The sequence below is a fragment of the Pleurodeles waltl genome, chromosome 7 (genome assembly GCF_031143425.1).
Source record: "Pleurodeles waltl isolate 20211129_DDA chromosome 7, aPleWal1.hap1.20221129, whole genome shotgun sequence".
NCBI classification, from domain to species: domain Eukaryota; kingdom Metazoa; phylum Chordata; class Amphibia; order Caudata; family Salamandridae; genus Pleurodeles; species Pleurodeles waltl.
The window spans coordinates 471,661,118-471,682,355 of NC_090446.1; the positions used below are offsets into that span (position 1 = coordinate 471,661,118).

The 21,238-nt window shown below is 41.5% G+C and overlaps 1 protein-coding gene across 1 annotated transcript in view; it reads right to left on the reverse strand.

Moving 5' to 3' along the window:
* Nucleotides 1-21,238, reverse strand: part of LOC138304211 (polymerase delta-interacting protein 2-like) — a 116,095-nt gene that overhangs the window by 87,376 nt on the left and 7,481 nt on the right. Inside the window, exon 2 of the mRNA XM_069244078.1 lies at nucleotides 14,168-14,249. Within this exon, the coding sequence (XP_069100179.1) occupies nucleotides 14,168-14,249 (82 nt within the window). The remainder of the gene's footprint in view (nucleotides 1-14,167; nucleotides 14,250-21,238) is intronic.

Consider the following 21,238-nt stretch of genomic DNA (forward strand, 5'->3'; position numbering starts at 1 on the left):
TAGCATAGGCAATGTGAAGAAACATAACAGAAGCAAACTCACAGTAAGTAATCTCATAATACGGTGTTGGAGGTAATATTACTTCTGGACTTATGGGCAGCTATCCATCTTTCTCTGTTTTCCTTTGGGCTGAATGCCGTTTTTTTCTAAGATGGTGTAGGAGGCTGGCCTGGCTTATAGTGGGTACCAATGGTACTTACACCTTGTGCCAGGTCCAGTTATCCCTTATTAGTAGAGTTCTAGCAGCTTAGGCTGACAGAAGTAGCTATAGCAGAGCAGCCAAGGCTGAACTAGGAGACATGCAAAGCTCCTACTATACCACTTATATAGGTAATATATCATAAGAAAGACAATACTTAGTTACTAAAAATAAAGGTACTTTATTTTAGTGACAATGTGCCAAAAATATCTGAGGATATATTCCCTTAGGAGGTAAGTAAAATACACAAAATATACAAACAAACCCAAATCAGGTAAGTAAAACAGTCAGAAAATAGTGCAAACACTGTAGAATACAATAGGATGCAATAGGCCTAGGTGCAACACAAACAATATACTAAGAAAGTGGAATGCGAACCACAAATGGACTAGGCTAGTGTAGTGTGTAGAGGGTCCCTGGGAGTGTAAGAAAACACTAAGGGTGTCCAGGATACCCCACCCCAAGACCCGGGAAAGTAGGAGTAAAGTACTACTGTTGCCCCAGAAGCACACTAAAGTCGTGATAAGGGATTTTGCAAAGACCACAACAGACTGCAAAGCACTGAAGACTGATTCCTGGACCTGAGGACCTGCAGAGGAAGGGGACCAAGTCCAAGAGTCGCACAAGTGTCCGGGGGAGCATGAGCCCACTAAACCCCAGATGAAGATGCAAAATGGCTGCCTCCGGATGGAAGAAGCTGAAGATTCTACAACAACGAAAGGTGCTAGGAACTTTTCTTTCGTGCAGAAGATGTCCAACGGAGTGCTGGAGGATGCAGAGTTGTTTTCTTGGCAAAATACTGCAAACAAGCCTTGCTAGCTGCAAGAGTCGCTGTTAGAGAAAAATGGTGCTGCCTAGGCCCAGGAAGGACCAGGATATCGCCACTTGGGAGAGCAGACAGAGGGAGCCCTCAGCAACGTAGAGAGCCCACGGACAGGAAGGAAGCACTCACAGAAGTCCTTGAACACAGGTTTAAGAAGACTGAACACGGCGGTCGTCTCAACACTGCAAAGAGGGGTCCCACGATACTGGAGGTCAACTCAGGGAGTTGAGCATTGCAGGACGGAGTGCTGGGGACCTAGGATCGGCTGTGCATGCAGGATTTCTTGGAAATGTGCACAGAAGCCCTTGTAGCTGCAGATCACGCGGTGCACAGGATTACTGTCTGGAGAGGGGAGGCAAGGCCTTACCTCCTCCAAATTTGGACAGACAGTTGGACCACTGGACAGTCTGGGTCACTTGGGTCCACCACCTGTGTTCCAGGGGCCATGCTAGTCAGGATGAGAGGGGTCCCAGAGTACCGGTGAAGCGGAAGTTTGGTGCCTGCTGAAGAAGGGGGAAGATTCAGTCGACCCACAGGAGATTTCTTCGTGGCTTCCAATGCAGGATGAAGGCAGGCAGCCCCCAAAAGCATGCACCACCAGGAAACAGTCGAGAAAGCCGGCAGGATTAGGCGCTACAATGTCGCTGGTAGACATCTGGCTACTTTTTTGCAGTTTTGCCGGCGTCCTGGAGCAGTCAGCGGTCGATCCTTGGCAGAAGTCGAAGAGAGAGGTGCAAAGGAACTCTGGTGAATTCTTGCAAGTCGTTATCTGAGGAAAAGACCACGTGAGAGACCCTAAATAGCCCTCAGAGGAGGATTGGCCACCTAGTCAGGTAAGCACCTATCAGGAGGTGTCTCTGATGTCACCTGCTGGCACTGGCCACTCAGAAGCCTCCAGAGTGCCCTCACGCCTCTGGAAACAAGATGGCAGCGGTCTGGGACACACTGGAGGAGCTCTGGGCACCACCCCTGGGGTGGTGATGGACAGGGGAGAAGTCACTCCCCTTTCCTTTGTCCAGTTTCGCACCAGAGCAGGGACTGGGGGTTCCCTAAACTGGTGTAGACTGGCTTATGCAAGGAGGGCACCATCTGTGCCCTTCAAAGCATTTCCAGAGGCTGGGAGAGGCTACCTCTCCTCAGCCTTTAACACCTATTTCCAAAGGGAGAGGATGTAACACCCTCTCTCAGAGGAAATTCTTTGTTCTGCCTTCCTGGGACCGGGCTGTCCAGACCCCAGGAGGGCAGAACCCTGTCTGTGGGGTGGCAGCAGCGGTAGCTTCAGAGAAAACCCCAGAGAGCTGGTTTGGCAGCACCCAGGGTCCATAGTGGAGCCCCAGGGATGCATGGAATTGGCTCCCCAATACCAGATTTGGCATGGGGGGGGGGGGGGGGACAATTCCATGATCTTGGACATGTTACATGGCCATATTCGGAGTTACCATTGTGAAGCTACATATAGGTATACCTATATGTAGTGCATGCGTGTAATGGTGTCCCCGCACTCACAAAGTCCGGGGAATTGGCCCTGAACACTTGGTAACTTTGCACCTAACCTTCAGCAAGTGAAGGTTAGACATATAGGTGACTTATAAGTTACTTAAGTGCAGTAAAAATGGCTGTGAAATAGCGTGTGCGTTGTTTCGCACAGGCTGTAGTGGCAGTCCTATGTAAAGGTTTGTCTGAGCTCCATATGGGTGGCAAAATAAATATTGCAGCACATAGGGATCTCCTGGAACACTAATACTTTGGGTACCTAGATACCATCTACTAGGGAATTATAAGGGTGTTCCAGAGTGCCAGGTGAAATTGGTCACTAGCCTATAGTGACAAATTTAAAGGCAGAGAGAGCATAAGCACTGAGGTTCTGATTAGCAGAGCCTCAGTCACTACACAGGTATACACATTCAGGCCACAAACTATGAGCACTGGAGTACTGGCGAGCAGGATCCCAGTGAGACAGGCAAAAACAAATTTACATACATGTAAAAAAGGGGGTAACATGCCAGGCAAGATGGTACTTTCCTACACATGAGTTCTGTAGGTTAGCGTGCTAGTTGTTGCATGTACTTCCTCTTTATAGTCAGTCATCTCCAATGCACGGACCCGATCATTTTCTAGCAATGTGAGAGACACTGGCCTATACAAGTGGAAGACGTCGTATCCTCTTGCTGATTCTTCACTGGATCAGTCTGGATAAAATCTGGTTACGGATGCCCTGCTTAAGGTAATGGTAACATTGTGAACAGAATTTGGAGTACTATGTGGTCATAGTACAATGAAGTGAAAACCATCTGTAATATTTTCAATGTTGAGTTAATGGTCATTTTTAGTACTTACGTTAACTTATGTGATTTGTTTCACAATGGGTACTGTGTGATGTTTGAAACAGGTGCATTATCAATGCTACTAAATGTCCATTACATGACCAGATTTTATTAAGCAGCATTTGACGCTGCAATTATGTTTTAAATATCCTGGCTGGTTTGACTTTTGTTGTTCAAAAAGGCACAATTATTCATATTGACATATGCAATAGTGGTGTTTTATAAGCTTTGACCAAAGCATATCATTACTTATAACTGTCATTGCCCACTTCGGGTGTATTTTTTTTTTTTTTGCAGATATTTAGTAGTACCATTTCCCTAGGCAATGATTCATGCTACTTGTTTTGTTATGGTCCGGATTTTGAGGCATTGGCAGAATTTTGATAAGTGTTTTACCTATGTTTGTGATCTGCTGCAATACTAGTGGTGTTTGGAGACCTATTTATCTCCACTACCAATCATTAACACTTTCTAAACCTTCACTGTGCCTGTTATCTCGGTCACTTTTATTGGTTGGTTTGCCCCATATACTCCTCAGGTTCTACCTGGTTGCACAAACTGATGACTGAAATCTTCTTGCCCCTGAGAGAATACATTGGGAGGAATACTAAGTAAGTTGGCTTTTGCACCACGCATGGGTGTTTCATGCACCTCCTTTACTATACTTTTTCTATTAATTCATCATTTGATGTTTTTATTGAGCACTTCTTTTGATATATTTGTGGCTTCTTTTGGGGTTGGCCATTCATTCTGGTCTTGTTTTTAATATATACAGGTGTATTTTGTGAATTACTGATTTTTTGACATTCGGCCATCTCTCGGGGGACATCTTCTATTAAGTATTCATTGCAAGTCCTGATGGTGGTCACACGGACATCTTCTACCCAGATCGAAATGTCAACGGACTACCCAACTCATCTTTAATTCTCTAGTGCAGAGTCTTGGGTGATCACTGCATGATTAGTATTTGTGGACATGTTTATAGCACACAACACAACATTCCCAACACTTAACAATTGAATGGGTCAACGTTGGATAGGTCCCCCATCAGTTAACTCTATTCTGGGCTCCTTTGGAGAAGAAGGAAGATATTGTCTGGTGACAAAAAAAAAAAGAAATTGCTGTAAGCCACATCACAAGCAGACACAAAGGCATATCTGTGTCATTGGGAACAGTACTAAAAATGCATGGTGTCTGCATGGGTTTTCATATAGTTGTACAATTGACACATCCGAGCTTCCTTCTGTCTTTGGCAAACCAGGACAGCATCCCCTCTGATTAATGGCGGGCGGAGATGGGTGTAATGATATGTGAGTTTTGACCACTGACTCCATGTTGCACTTAGCGCAGCACTACACGGTCACATTAGTGACCACCAGCTTCATTCTGCCTCCTGACTTTATCTTAGCGTTAGACACTGCCATGTTAAAAGCTGCAAGTGATTTTCCATGTTGTACAATGTGCTCTGTCTTGTTTTCATGTATTTTTTCCCACCAAGGGCATAGGCTGATAAGAATGTACTCAGACGGCAGAGAACGTACTTGTTTCGGATTATCACCTTGGGATTGTGGCCACGTCCTGACATGTTATTTTCAAAGCAGGATGAAAGCAATCCGCATTTCTTTTTATGATAAACTTCTGCAGATAGAGGGAATTTCTAGAATCTTCCTCTCTTGTTTGGTCAAAGTATAAGAGGCAGAGACCAGATGGACGGGGGACAGAGAGTGTTTGCAGGTCTCAGGCACATCCAGGATGCTGGAGCGTACCATCCTTCAGATGAGGATAATTGATCTCTCTCTCCTCAATCGATTCTGGGATCTGGACGATTTGATGCTGATTAGGAGAGAGATGAAGGAGTGTTGCTCTTGCCTCATGATGATGCATACTTTTTAATTCTTTATTTGCATTGTAATATAGATACATATATTTGCTACGTATATTTCAGTGGAGAATCATTTGTACATTATTGCTGTGACCATTTTTAAACGTGTGGACTCAGTCCACCCTCTCCTAACAAACAACACCCTCCGTAAAATCTTAATTTAAATTACCTGATGTTACCAAAACCCCGTCTTTGAACTGAAGGAATGTATATGCTTTTCTGTGCACTGCACATCATGGCTATAGGGAAACAGTGGGGTGCTAAACAGAGAGTGATCTCTCCAAGTGCCAAGACAAAAGACTTCATCTGCAACAGGACAGGTGGTCTGAGGCCTACAGGAGGGTCAGCTCAGTTCTCATTAAATAAGGACATGCTGTCGAACTCAAACAAAACACCCTCAAGCATCTCAATATGCCACACCTTTAATCTAATTTACAGAAATAATAAATATGCCTTGAAAACTCTTTTCATCGGCCGTGAAAACACTTTTCATGTTCTAGTTAAACCAAGTGCTCATGTGCTGTTTAGCAATATACAGCTGTTTTAGGTAGCGCCTAGTACAGGATAACCGTTATCCAGGTACCACCAATTTTAGTAGATTAAGTAACGGAGAGGCAGGAAAATAAAACTCTTGCCCAGGATTACACAATTTTGTTAACTGAAAGTGACTCAAGGTGAAAGGTTCAGTGTCCTTGTTTGGTAGAGGACATGTAAATCACATTTTCCCAAGAGTCAGGTGAATTTTGTGACGACAAGGCAAAAATATGGAATGGCTACCTAAACAGTACCAGCAAAGGTGACTAGTTAGAGGAACCATCAATGGAGTTAGGAAACCGGATGAACTTAGTGCTAGGCAGTCAGAAAGACAGTTTTTCTTGTCCTGGAAAGAAATTACACGCAGAGCAAGTGAATAAATGGAGAGGGTCCTGCCGGAAGCTAATAAACCCAGGAACAGCATACAGTGCAAACCTCTCAGGAGAGGCAGTAAAAATTTGAACATGTACTGATGCTGTGTTCTTTATGCCAGAAATCACAAAGGTACCCACTGGAGAAACTCTGTTTCTTAACATATCAACCCATCTAAAGCCACGTCTAACACCCTTCCCTACTCTTGCTTGCTGTCTCAGCATCCTAACAATTGCTTCTAATTTCCGGTCTAATTCATTACCATTCTTTTGCTCTTTCTAGGCGCTCTGCTATACCTTTATACCCTATCTCAGAACTCTGGTTTCTTTAGCTCTCTCCTAAGCCTTTTATCATCTAAATTCAATGCCATAACTCTTCCAATCCAAGTCCTCCTATTTCTCTTGATCTCAATCTAAGCCCTAAACGATCTCTGGCCACCTTTGCCTTTTCTTGCTTTCGGTGCACCCTCACTGCTGTTCTAACTTCCAGTGTAACATTCCCACTATTCATCTAGATCTGTCTTACTCACATCCTTGTCAGTGTCTAGTCCCTAACAGTAAACAATACAACTCTCTTCTGAAGAGGTCACTCTAAACCATAGCTCTACATGTTCTCTTTCCTCAAGTCATCAGTGATTCCTCGTTGAACACCTCTCCCATGTCAAACCGTGAGCTCAGAGGGCATAACTATTTCATTATGTAACCCCTTGGCCCCTCTCAGTCCTTAGAGGTTAAGTATTGATGAAGGCGAGTGTTGTGTTTACTGCAAGGTCTTTACATCCATCTAACTTTACATCCTTCTGTGTTATAAATGCTCCCAATTGTCTATTTTTCCTATTGCTTCCCTTGTTTCTTTCCAGGCACATCATTCTTTCTTTACGTCTCTAACTCCAGACTTCTGAGATGTTTTCTTTGGCAAAATGAGGCCAGTGCATATCTGCACAGCACAAAGTAAAAACAATTAACGAATTGCTATGCATGGTCAATGCACCGTATGTCTGCACCCATACCATCAACCTAAACTTCATATTTTCTTGATCAGTCTCCAGCTGAGAAGACTGTGAATTTTTTAATAACATACAGATTATTAGTTATGTTTTTTTTCTGGCAGGCCCCTTGACTCTTTTTTTACATTTGTCCTGCAAGCCACAATTTTCATTTTTCTTTTTGGACTTCCCTCTATCCTACAGCAGTGGTGTGAAATTTGCACACTCAGACGCCCAGGACATACTGTTTGGGGTCAAGGACAACAAGTTTTGATGTTTATTTTGTTCTTGAGACAAATATTAACAAAAACATGCAACTTGGGGAAATAATGTTTTGCTAAACTATTGTCAAATTTTAGGTACCATTCCTGTGAAGCATCTTGTAGTAAAAATGTGTGGATGCATGCTAGTATTTCCCAAAAATACTCATAATGTAAAATCAGTGTAACCGGCTTCAACAAGATTATGGGGCATATGAAAATGACTGAGCACTGGCAAAGCCAATAGGTCTGACATCGGTGGTCACACTTTCGGTATTTTCAATGCATGCCTTATTTTGACATGATGTTTGTAAAACTTTATTGTTGTGGGAGCTGCCGGGCCCTAACCATTACAAATATAGGAAAAATAGTTTTTAGTCTCCAAAAGCACACATTGCCACAGTAGTTCCTGACCCAGAATAAAACTACTTTGTGTGTCTATATGCTCTTTGTAAAGAGCAGAAGGCTGCCTCTCACAGTGAAGTCAGCCAATAGACAGAGACATAATTTTAATAAAAACAAAAGGTCTTGGTTAATGTAACACACACACAATGCTTGGCAAAGTTGGTTGCTTGATTAAACCACTGTATATATAAAGACCCATATGTACACTCCAGCGTCAAAATTTACATGGACTACATTGATCTTGCAGTATATTTGTATGGTTCTAGATAACTAATTAACTTAATTACATAGATACACACATTCCACTTACTGTGTTATTAGTAGCAGGCACAACCCTCTACATATGCACCTATATGTACATAGAAGCAGCAGGTTTGATCTGATCTACAGATGTATGCGTGGTTTAATATATAGTTAACCCTCTATGTAAATGTATCTACTTGTAACAGAAGGCATGGTTCCCAGTACAATGTTGTGTACTTGTATAACTACTGCCCTTTCCATACTGTGAGAAGTATAGTTTGTCATGTTAGAGCATACTGTTGTGGTACATTCTTGAGTTGAGTATGGCCATCATGTGGGAAGAGCCAGCTGTGAACTAATCTTCTGCAGTGGAGATGTTGTATGTGGATCTTATGTTTGAGGTTAGGAAATTCCATAGTTTGGCCACTTGAACAGAGAAAGATATACAACCCATGTTTTTTTTTTCCTTGTATGCAGGCATTATGAGGCAGGAAGCCATTCTTGAGTGTGGGTTCATTTGTTGATTTTCTTCCTGAAGAAGAGAGGTCTTTTGCCATGCACGGCTTCGAGTGTGATACAATGCAAAAATAACGCTGTGATGGACGGAATGCCTGAATTAATCTCAGCCACTGGCAATCGCTCGGGCATCATCTCAATCCATCAGGTGTACAATACAAAGCAGCTTGTAAGAAACAGAATACAAAAAAAATAAAAATAATACCCCAAACCTAATAGGAGTGTCTTTGAGACTGCTTAATCTGTTTTCTCGTTTAAATTGTATTTGGAAGTGTATGCAGCACTTGCCATTGGCTTGTAAAACGAGATGTTTTTTTAAGTGGGTAAAAGCATTATGTGGTGGCTTTACAGTTGGGCCTTGCGAGAAGGGTTGAACAAGAACTGCCAAGTGGGTACTAGGCAAGTCTGTATCTAAGGAGACTGTGAGATGAAGGGCATGTCCTTTCCCCTCTGCAAACCAGTTTCTGCTTTAGTGATTGGGGCACAGCCACCTGAGCAGGCCTTCCTCCCCTTCCCCTCACACCGCACCTTAAATTTAAGGTCACAATCTTAAATAAGGTTTTATTGGTTGGTATAACAGTATAAGGATTGGTTCATAGGACTGGGGCTTAGGGGTAGGGTTCTTATTGGTTGATAAAGCTAGGGTTCTAATTGGTTCCCAGGGCTAGATTTGAACTTGACCTAGGGCTTCAGGTTTGTCTTCTAATGGTTGATAGGGCAGGAGTTCCAATTGGTTCCCAAGCCTAGGATTAGTATTGGATATAGAATTTAGTTTCCATTTACCGGAGAGGGGGGTTGGGTCCTGACTGGTTCCTAGAGCTAGGGTTTAGTTTCTAATTGGGTGATAGGGGCTAGACTGACATGTTAATGTAGGGAACCTTAATTTGTGGTTCCGATAAGTAGAGCTCTCTCAGAATTGTTTCATGGTCTGGTGCCTTATTGGGAAGTCTGCCATTAGTTGCCTGGAGTGTATCATCAAAACCCCCTTGGCAACATCTCAATTGGGTCTGATCATCATTACTGCACAAATCATTGGTAGTGGAATACAAGTTATCAAAGTGATCTATCCAGTCCTGGGGCTCGATAAAGTGATTAGTAGTAGTTTCATTATGGTGACTACTATGTGCCATTATATTACAGAACATTCTAGTGTCCTTATTCTTTGCCGCTTTAGTGAGATCTAGTCAGCTGTTATCACCCTAATTTGTTTTACCTAATGTTTTTGTCTTCTTATACATGTTTCTTGCCAATCAAATAGTTAAACTATTAGTAGGTTTAGTTGCATTAATTAAGGCATCCACAGCTTCTTTACATTCCTTGTTCAACCAAGATATTTGTTTGTATAGGCAGGAAATCTTTACTTTTATTGCATTGTAAAACTGGCTTTAGAGTGGTAAATAGCCATAACGTTTTATGCTAACAATAGTGTTATGGCTGGAATGAACAGTCAGTGTTTATGATAATAACTTTATCCCCTCAGCCAAGTCCTTAGAGAGATTAGATAAAGTTTCAGGATACTGCAAAAGGGACCCCCACTTTATAGCACGTCTCTTACTTGACAAAGCCAGTTCACGTCTGACCAACAGAAGGAAAGTGGGTGCAGTGCTCTTTATAGCCAAATTAAAAACATGTTGGTCTATCACATCAGTCAAAAGCCTAAGAGCTAACATGATGTAATCAATCCAACTTCTATAACTTGGTCTGATAATCAGAGCGAGTTTGCCCATTAAAGACTTAACTCCCAGTGACAAAGTTGGTGTGTTCAACTGTATAGCTGAAGCTGACCAGAATTTTATGGAGGGAATTTGTCAGTCAGGAATAGCCCACAGTTCATCTTCCACCACATTGATGGAACATTCAATCTTGTCCAGGGGTTCATAAGTGGTGTTCAAGTCTCCTGCAACAACCAAGAAAGCTCCTTCACTAAGATTTTCAATATATGTTACTAAGTGTTGAAGGGTGTCTAGCCCAGTATTTCCCTTCAGGGTGTGCTATACAAATTGAAATTATAACTTTTTTGTTTTTTTGCCGAGGGTAAACGTTAAAGCAATGCCCACTTTATCATGAGAGTTAATCTCTACAAGTTTAATGGTGCCAATCAGGTACATTTTGGCCCATCTAATTAAGCCCCCATATCAGCTCCCTACTCCCTTTGAAATCACACCTAAATTAAGATTCTTAAAGCCTAAACAAAACATGTGCTTCCTGGACCATGTTCACAGGAAAATACAAATATAAAATGTATCTATTATGTCACAGCAATCTGGATTTGGATCCTTGCTAAGAAAAGATGATCACTGTGTTCGGGTCACATGACAAGGGCTTTAATATTTTATCTTGCTTATATTCATACTTTCTTTCAGTTGTAAAAGCCTATAGATATGAAGGATTTCGAACTAGGCCATCTTGAAGCCCGCCCAGTGCTACCAAAAAACAAACAAGTAGCATGGGACACTTAGCAGATATATATATTCTTAGTTTCAAAATCCAAAACATTGCCACCACTACAACTCAAATATGACAAGGAGTTTAGTGCCATAGATGGGACTCCCTTTCCAAAAGAATCTGTGGATGCTTGCAAGCAGAATATTCCTCCTAACTGAACCCAAAGCAAAATAGTTTTCTGCACCAACGTTTCAAATGACAGCTAAACTGTCCAAAACCAGACCTAATCCCATCAAAAATGTATTAGAACTGATGTGGAAAAAGGGTAATCTTGCACATATGTTCTTCAGCTGTACATATATAAGTACTTTGTGGAATTACCTCAACACACATAAGAAACATATTCAATACACATGTTGACCTAAATTTTGTAACAGTAATGCTAGGCATAAAAAGCACCCCCCCCCCCCCTTGTTCTGAGAGCTGATCCGAGATTCATTATTCTTATGCCGACCGTTGCCAGGAAAATGATCCTAACAGAATAGAAATTCCCCAAACACATCTCAATCCACACATAGTAAGCCCGACTCACTTTTGAAATTGAGTTCAAAATCCACTAAAGTCTCTTCAAGAAAATAGGAGTGTTAGCCCGTTCCTGGAAAAGTCAGCACTTTCTTCTGAAGACCATCCCACTATATCACCAACCTTCATTCATTACCATTATTAGTCATGACAAGTTCACACACCTAGAGCCCACCATATTAAGAATTATTCACCTTGCGTTATGTATCGTAAGCCCCATACAATCTAAACCTCGTTGTTTGATACTTTTCTCTTACACTCTTCTGCATGCTAAATAGGTCTCATCAAGTGAACAACCAACTTTTTATACTGTATATAAAACACTAATCCGCCCTAAATTGCTTCCTTAAATGTACTAGCAACTCTTACTATACTGTATACAGAGCATCATTATAAATGTCTGGAAACTACTAATGTTCTGTATGTTTTATATTCATTTGTTTATTTCCACTGTAATTTAAAACTTGTTGAACAAAAATTAAAACTGGCATAAGCCCTAGTACTCCTCGTCTAGTTGCCTTTTAGAAACACCAAGCTAACCCCCACTCCCCTCTTCCAGTGTGGCCCACCCCTCAGACTATTGAACATTTGATTTAACCTCTAAGATTACTGCTATCCAACAAACATTGCAAGTAGTGACAGGAAGCTAGTCATACTTATTAATACATGGCACAAAAAGAATTAGGCAAGATATGAATCTAACAACAAATGAACGGACACTGAGCAATGAAAGTACCCATGCCCTTTCTAAAGATTCAAACCCAAGGAGAATATATTGTATATCTTTTATTTTCGATGAGCATACCTATATGAGTACTAGGTTCCTTAGGTAAACCAGGAGTTATGTGCATATTCTATTTTACCTTGGAGATATATACATATATTTTTTAATTCCCCTGGATCTTTTTGTGACTTTGTTCAGGCACTTTGAAAAGGCTTAGATTACCCCCCAGTCTCTACGTAATCTAAATGGTTTTTGTTTATTGTCAACCAAGACTTCAATGGCAATCTGAAGAGGTAACCATCACGGTTGCTTGGTGGCATAAATTAAAATACATTACATTTTGCGAAATAATTTTACTTTTCCCCCCACATATATGTAGTATCTTGACTGCCAAAGATAAAGTGGGTCCAGCAATTCCTTCAAGGGGCTGGTTTGTTCATGGTATTTAATTAGCTAGCAGGCGTCACGGTCTGCAGCATTGACCCGACTCCCAAGTATCTTGGATGTGATTTGAAAAGGAACTTGCAGGCGCAATGCTGTGGCATTTGCCATTTCTTTAAACCTGATGTTTATGTAACTAATGGCATGCACTGACTTGGGATCATTCCTCTTAAGCAAGTGAATTGCTGGGAGATAGAGCTATTTCAGCAAACCTCAGCAGAATTTCATGCCGCCAAAGCTCTGCAGAAAGATCATGGCTAACAATCAGTATGACCCCGTTGTTAACATGGGGCTCTAGGTTACATGTTACAGCATCAGTAGCACCAAGAGGCAATAGCTCTACAATATCTAAGCTGGCACCAGACTGAGCCAGGGCAATCTAGCTTACTTTGTTGAACATCATCATTGTTCTACTAATTTATAGAGACAATTATGATCTATACATTTTAACTATAGGTTTGACTGTTACCTAAGTTCAGTTTTATCAGTTTGAGTCACACTGTATCTGGGTTTCTAACCCACAACACCTCCTAGCTTAAGCATTGATCGCTCATCACTACCATAACGGAAAGACAATAAAGGTGGCACTTTATACTACTTTTGAGCACTGCAATTGTGTTTAATGCCCTGTGATAGTGGTGGTAACTGGCAGCCACTCACCAGAGAACTGCCAGTAACAGCCAACAGAGACTGCAATAGAACCACGAGAAAAGGCTCAATGGTGTAAGAAACTCAGATTTTTGTTTATTGTGCTATTATCTGTTTTCAGCTTCTTGAACCTAAATCAAAAAAATTATTTTGAGGTACTGATTTATATGTAGGTGCCTTTGAAGGAGTTGTGCATTGCTCGTATCCATCACTTACTGGTGTCTTATTTTTCAGGGTTCATGGAAGACAGACGCACTAGTGGAAGGCATACAGGCTGTAGAGATGAGACTACAGTGACTAAAAGGCAAAAGCAGCCCAAGAAGACCTGGAAATAGAATATTTAGTAACAGGCCGCAAATAGAAAATGTTTGTCACCATGCTACAGTTCCTGAAGCTCTTCAGTGTGGCCCAGCTCCATCAATCATGTTTTTTTTTTCTCATAATGTAATCCGTCCTGCCTCAGTTCATTTTAATTTCTCAAGAGGGCAGGTTTTATTTACCCTGAATCTAGTGGGAATATGCATTTTTGCAAACAGTGGTCCCAGGAATGCAAACATGCACTTTTAGGAAAAATCCTAGTTAGATTCTTACCAGCCTGGTGTTTAGGGAGTGTAAAAATGAAATACTAATCAGATGGGAAGGTTAGTGCTTGTCCCTAGGCAAATATTTTCATAACCCCTTCCACACCAGTGACATAATACTAAATTAACAGTTATATCTAGAATACAATAAATATTCTCACAAAAAATGAACACTCACTTACAATAGAGATTTAGATAAAGGTGAGGTTCACTGAGCATATCAAGACCATAATGAATAAATACATATTCTTGAATCCCCTCACCTGGCCGGCATCATATTGGCCTTGTGATTTTGGGGTCTCGAAGACACCAACAGCCTCCAAAACAAGACTGCCTGCACGATTTCTGCAAGAGAGTAAAGAATGGCAATGTGAACTTCATTACAAAGGGCTCTGTAAGCATCACAAATCTCCAGTAGTGTGATCTTGCAGCAGTGCTATGCAAATGGCACAAGGCCCTAAGTGTTAGCTTCCTCAAGCAGTATCCTACCATAGTCACTGGTCATCAAAACTGTTAGACTCCTCCAGCAATGCCCTGTGCATGTCCACCACAGTACTGCAGGTTATCTGCTACAGACACAAAAAGTGTGACCTTTCTACTGCAATGTGTACAGTGCTGCAGAACAGATCCCTTATTAATAGCATTTTGTGTGAAAGGACGATATCAACATGAAATTCCCGTCGGCCATTTAAGATAGCAGAACATCAAACTCCCCAAAGAGTCCAGGTTTATTTCAGCATTATACGCTTCTTCACTGTGCAGCCATGATAGCGCTAAAGTACTGCCTCTATGAATAGGACTGCCTCTACATACATGACTGCTTTGATGTCCCCATAGCGCTCTCTCATTGGGGAAAGTTTCCAGTTGTGTGGGAGCTTTTCCAGCTATGCTAATTCACTGCCGCAAGACTTCCTTTCTCAGCGCCCTGTGACTGCTGTATAAATTATAGTGTAAGAAACTGGATTATTTTGGGTTGGTGAATATCCACCTGACAGAATAATCGCAACCCTTGCCAGGGTGACCCTTCAAAATAAAAAAATTTACCTGAGCTCAAACTCCTCGTAGTAATGTCACAGAGAAGAAAGGTTGACATTAGGGCAATGTGCAAAGTATTTATGCAGTACCAAAACAGTAATGAAGTTGAAATGTTAAATACTAAAAATCGCAACCGAATTAGAAAAATAGAGTAAAGTTTGATAAACAAAATAACATCAAAATGAAAATAAAAGATTGAATTAGGGGAACCGGAGATGTGAAGTTTTAAGTAGAAAGTGTGCCAAGAAGCATGAAGTTACAATGATAGTCAAGGGTCATGGTAGACCAGAACATAAGTGCAATGTCACGCTGACCTTGATGGAAAGCGGCTTGAATACACAAATCAGGTTTGCCTAGGTCAAACATTTTACCTCCTGACTTTGGTCCTTTAAGTCCCAATTTAACAAAGACTACTTCTAAAGCCCCCTGGAACTTCTTGGGAGAGGTACTTAGAGACTCGTAGGATGGCAGACAGAGGCCAAACTGCTGGTCTAGTTCAGATTCAGTTGCACTCATCATCTGGGTAGCTGCAGAAAAAGGACTCCAGCAGCATGCTTTGTCCCCATACCTTTAAACAGGAGGTCAGCCTCAAGGGAGCAGTTTTCACACCTCTTCAACACTTCAAAGTGGGAGAGCTAATGCAAATGCGTCTCCAGGTGCTTTGGGTAGGGAAAATGTAACTTTCTAAAAGTACACCCTCCTTCAAATTTATGAAAACACCTGGCTTCATCAATTCATTTGATTTTTTATAAGCATCAAAAATAGTTGCTTAGTTATTTTTCTAGCTATTTCCTAAACAAAATTACCATGATTAAATGTAATAATGTAACCCAGTGTTTTCCTATGGACAGCCAGCCTTGCAAACCATGCTACAGTAAAAATTATTTAGGGGGTCTTTTCCAATGTAAGGACTTGTTTAATATGACATTCTTACATGTCCTACTTTTAGATACCATGTGCCCTGCCAAATGGGCAATACAGCCTACATGGGTGACTTATAAACAATTAAAAGGAATTTTTTGACCAGTTAAAAGGGGTTATTTTATGAACTGGTGATATTTGCAACTTAAAACTGTAACAGCCAGGTTACACAATAGTTATGTTTGGTCTGACACTGCAATCGGTGACAAAACGGGTGCTGCAATCCACTAGTGATATTTAACTTACAGTTCCTTGGCACACTTTGTACAATATACCAGGGAGACAGCACAGGCACTTGATTTCTGGCTTTCGGGGCTTACGTGCACAGAGTTCCACAGTCAGCAAAAATATAGGGTCAAGCAGAAGGTGACAAAAATCTGGCATGGCCCAGCAGAAAGGGCAAATTTCTTACACAGAGTAATGTACATTTGCTCTCAGTAGGTAAAGTGTCAGTATTATGAGATCCCACCAGTGTCAAAGCTATAATAATCCGCAATGAGAATTTTCTCCAGTTGTGCCCAGTCAGTGTGACAGACACCAGGAGAGTATGCTTTGCTTCCTCTAACCTAGCCTTATCAGTGCTATAGGATCTCATGAGTGTAAACGTCGTCCAGTGGTGACAGCTTCATCTAGCAATGTTCCACAGTACCAGGTTACCACATAGTTTGGAGCTTCCTCCAACAGTACTATTTAGCATTTCAGGATATAAGGAACTCAAGATTTGCACATATGAATGTTTGTGAGAGCAGGATGTGCCCCACTACAGTGGATCCACTACCTAAATAGGGCATTTATATAGCCCCCAGTACATTAGGGGTTACCACTACGGCAGAGACAATCATCAGAAGAAAACTAGTTCATTGGAAAGTACATTAAACAATATTTATTTTCTTGTTAAATTATTTATGTGAAGGGTTTGGAAATATTCATTTTACTAAACAAAAGAATGAAGGGTTTAGTGTCGCATTAGATCAGGCAGCTTCATACTTATTTTAAATTACAATAACATTAATATTTAGTTTAGGCTAAGATTAATTGATAGAGCGCATAAGCTTTTATATGCCCCTGTGATATTACAGGTCGGACTCCCTGCTGTGGGATGTTTTCCACTGCCTAAAAAATGCCCAAATGGAGGAGGGAGGGTTCATCACGGTTGGAGATTTACTATGACCTGCAGAATAAAGACAATATATCTTCTATTAGAAGAAAATGGTTTTCCGCCCGGGCAATTTCTAATTTATGGGGCAGTAACATGCATATTGGAACATAAATGAGACAGCAAAAAAATCCCCTACACATGGCCTTTTACAGCTTTTATTTACAATTGGAAATGGGCTTAAGCTGGTAACATGGTTTTATAAGTCCCTGACCTCAATGATTAAACCTGGTGTAAATAAAATCAGGGCAAATGGGTAGAACACATTGGCAAAAAGCTAGAAAATAGAGATTGGACTACAATCCTGAATAGACGCAGAAACCCCTCCAGGAATACCAAGTTCAAGTGTATAAATTTTAATTATTTGCAACAAACTTTACTAAGGCCTCAAAGACTGAGCAAGATAAATCGTACTGGAAACCCTGACATGCCCCAGCTGCCCCACTTCAACCAAATACCGGGAAAGAATGACGACATGCCTAGAAGGCACCCTAGATCAGAATGAACTCAACACTCTAGCAGCATGCTTATAAGGTTTGTTCCAACAACCAAAACCCAAAAAGCTGACAACAGCATCCCAGATCGAGCCCTTGTCTTAGCAAAAAGAGCAATAGCAATGAAGTGGGAGGACAGGGGAACGCCCAAGTAAGATATATTGCTTTGCAAAATTAAGATTTGGGTCAAAGCAGAGAGCAATGCCATGTGGGGTGAGGCAACAGGGAGCATAGAGACACTCAATTGTAGATTTATGGGACGAATACTGAATGCAACTGAAGCTTTTGAAGTTTGAAGAATAGATAGAAGGGGTGGGTCGCACACAAAAAAAAAAAAAAAAGAGAGAGAAATAGAAGAGGCTTGAAGCACTGTGAAGAGGTCAAGGAATAATGGGTGATTTTATCTCAGCATAGAGAAAAGATGCCATACGCAAATACAAAATAAAGTGCTTTATTATATAAAATTATATAGAAGTTGCTGACGTTTCTGATTGGTGGCACCGAGCAGACACATCAAGAGTTATCCAACTCGGTTATATATACTGAGCATTCATTTGCTGAGATCATTCTCATATATCTGATACAGAATTTGAAAAAAATACACTAAAGAAAACGTAATTGTAAGTGGAATGGAGACTGAGGCATTTTTTTATACTATTCTTTCATATATTTAAAAAAAAAAAAATGATTTAACTTGTTTAAAGGTCAAATATTTAAATATTGAGATTAGTCAGCACTAGGCTTTGTTTGAGGCAAAATAATTTATCAAATACAAATGGAATTTGGTTAGTTATCATTATGTTGAGGTAAACTAAATTAAAGTTAATCTTAATCTGATAAATACAAATATAGGGGCAGTGTTTGAGTTAGCTTTAGGCTTATTCTATATAGGTTTACACAAATCAAGGGTAACAATTAACAGTCTGCACTAGGGTTAGGCTACTGTTACTGTGTATTCGATTTTAATTAAAGCAGACAATTAAGGAGTAGGTTAAGAGTTGGCAAGAGGGTTAGGTTATCATTTGTAATGAGATGTAATTTATTACAATGAGAGCTACGATTAAGGACAGTTAAATACATTAGAGGATTTGGGGCAATGCTAAGTTACACAAATGTACCCTGTAGTTTAATCAAAGTCCTACCTCTGATTTAGTGGTACCTCGAGGTAGTCCGACAACCAACATCTTTATTGCTGAGTTGTTTCCAACAGCTCCAGGATTGTTGTAATGTGGGGTTTTTTTGTATTAAAAAAAAAGTAATAATAAAGATAGCAGTGCTCTAGGAGTCCAATGGTGTGAGTCTTTCCCAATAACAGCCTGTCAGTGCTATAAGGCTCGACCCGTGTGAGATTATTTCTGATGGTGTAAGCCTCCTCCATTCAATTTCAGAGAAACACATTAATGCATGTTTATTATCTGGGAGCACCCCATAAGTGTTAACCCTTTTACGTGCTGAGGACAGCCAGGAGCCGTCCTCAGCCACGGTGCTCGTGTGCTGAGGATGGCTCCCGTCCTCATACATGAGTCAGGAAATCCCTCTGGTGCAGGCACCAGAGGGATTTACTTTCTGCAAAAACAGCCGTGGGAGAAGGGGAACAAGTTCCCCACCTCCTGAGGCTGTTTTTGGATTTCACTGAAATGATGAACAGTGTGCGTGGCGCGCTGACATAATTTCAATGAAAACTAAAGTGAAATGAGCTGATCGGCTCATTTCACTTTCCGTGCCTCTGTGCTAGCTCAGCCCCCGACCAACGAGGCAGACAGGAGAGCTATCGTAGGAAAGGGAAGAATCTCCCCTTTCCAATGGTACCCCTACCAAGTGGATAGCTGGTTGAGGATCACGCAAGGAGGGTGATACCATAGCAAGGATCTGCCCCAATAGCACTAGGGAGAGGGGGAGCGGCCCCTTGGGCAAGGGCTTTTGCTCTCCCTTATAATTTTGGGCTTAGTCAGTCTTTCTGCCCCCTCCCTCGGGAGCAGAATAGCCCCTAGGACACCAGGGACTTTTTTTAATTAATTAGTGAGGGGCAGGGGTAGGCCATGATGGCCCTATCGAAGCCTTCACCCCAAACAAAATGGGCACAGTCTTTCTGCCCCCCACCCTCGCAAAAGGGTCAGATGGGGGAAATAGCTCCTGATCTGCCCCCCAGAGGGACAAAAAGCCCACTAGTACAACATGGATTTTTATTTTTTTATTATTATTATTATTATTAGTGTAGGGGTGGAGGCAGGCCATGATGACCCTGTCAATACTTCCACTACAAATCGAAATAGACACAGTTTTTCTGCCCCCTTGGGGGAGATGGGGCAATAGCCCCTGATCTGCTCCCCAGGGGGCAGAAAGCCTACTAGGCACCAGGGTTGGGGGCTGTCTAGAATCTGTTGCAGCACTAGGCCCAGCCACACATGTGGGGCAGCGTTTTTATTGGCAAAGGTGGAGCAATGGTGGAAGGGAGGAATTTTGTGAATTTCAGCAGATTCTGAAAGTTTCCATCACAGAAATATAAGAAAAATGGGTGATTTCAGAATGAGTGCGAGGTTTGCATGGCATTGTGGGTAAAAAAAAAACAAATGGGATTTACACAAGTCACACCGTCCTGGATTCCCCTGGGTGTCTAGTTTTTAAAAATGTACAGGTTAGCTACGTTTCCCTAGGTGCCAGCTGAGGTAGGGTCCAAAATCTAGACCTACCCACACTGGAAAAGGAGGGTCCGTTTTCAGTGGAAAAATGCGCTGCATACATGTGTTTTGAGCCGCTTCCTGTTGCGGGCACTAGGTCCACCCACACAGGCGAGAGGCCATTTTAATGGGGAGACCTGGGGGAATGCTGGGTGGAAGAAGGTTTGTGGCTCCCCTCAGATTCCAGAAATTTGCATCACAGCAATGTGTTTTTAGACAAACTGAGGTTTTCAAAGGAGTCTGTGTGACAGAACCTGGTGAGAACCCCACAGATGACCCCATCCTGGATTCCGCTAGGTGTCTGGTTTTCAAAAACTTACAGGATGGCTATGTTTCTCTAGGTGCTGGCTGAGCTAGAGCCCAAACTCCACAGATAGGCACTTTACAAAAAACAAGTCAGTTTTCAGTGGAAAAACGTGATGTGTCCACGTTGCGTTTTGGGGTATTTCGTGTCGCGGACACTAGGCCTACCAACGCAAGTTAGGTATTGTTTTTAACTGGGAGACACAAAATAGCACAACAATTGTTCTTACCAATTGTCTTGAGAAATGCCCGGTTAGTCACATACCCCCAAATTCAGAAATGTGCAAACAACCTCTGCTTCTAAACTCCATATCTTGTGCCCATTTCGGAGGTACATAGGTTTCCTCGATACCTATTTTTCACTCTTTCTATTTTACCAAATAAATTGCCCGGTACATCATGAAAAACCACTGCAAAGTGCAGCTCAGGTATTGGCTCTGGGAACGTATGGTTCTTGGTGAACCTACAAGCCAATATACCCCCACAACCAGAATGGTCCAGCGGACGCAATGGTATATTGCTTTTGAAAATATGACATAGCCAGAAGACGCTACAGATGAAAACGTAGGCACAAATAGCTGTTTTTTCAGCTCAATTTCAATATTTTTTTATTTCAACTGTTTCTATAGGAAAACATTGAAGGATCTACACAAATATCCCCTTGCTGAATTAAAGAATTTTGTCTACTTTTCAGAAAAGCATAGCTTTCCGAGCTCCACCACTGGTTCCACACCCAATTCTACCACT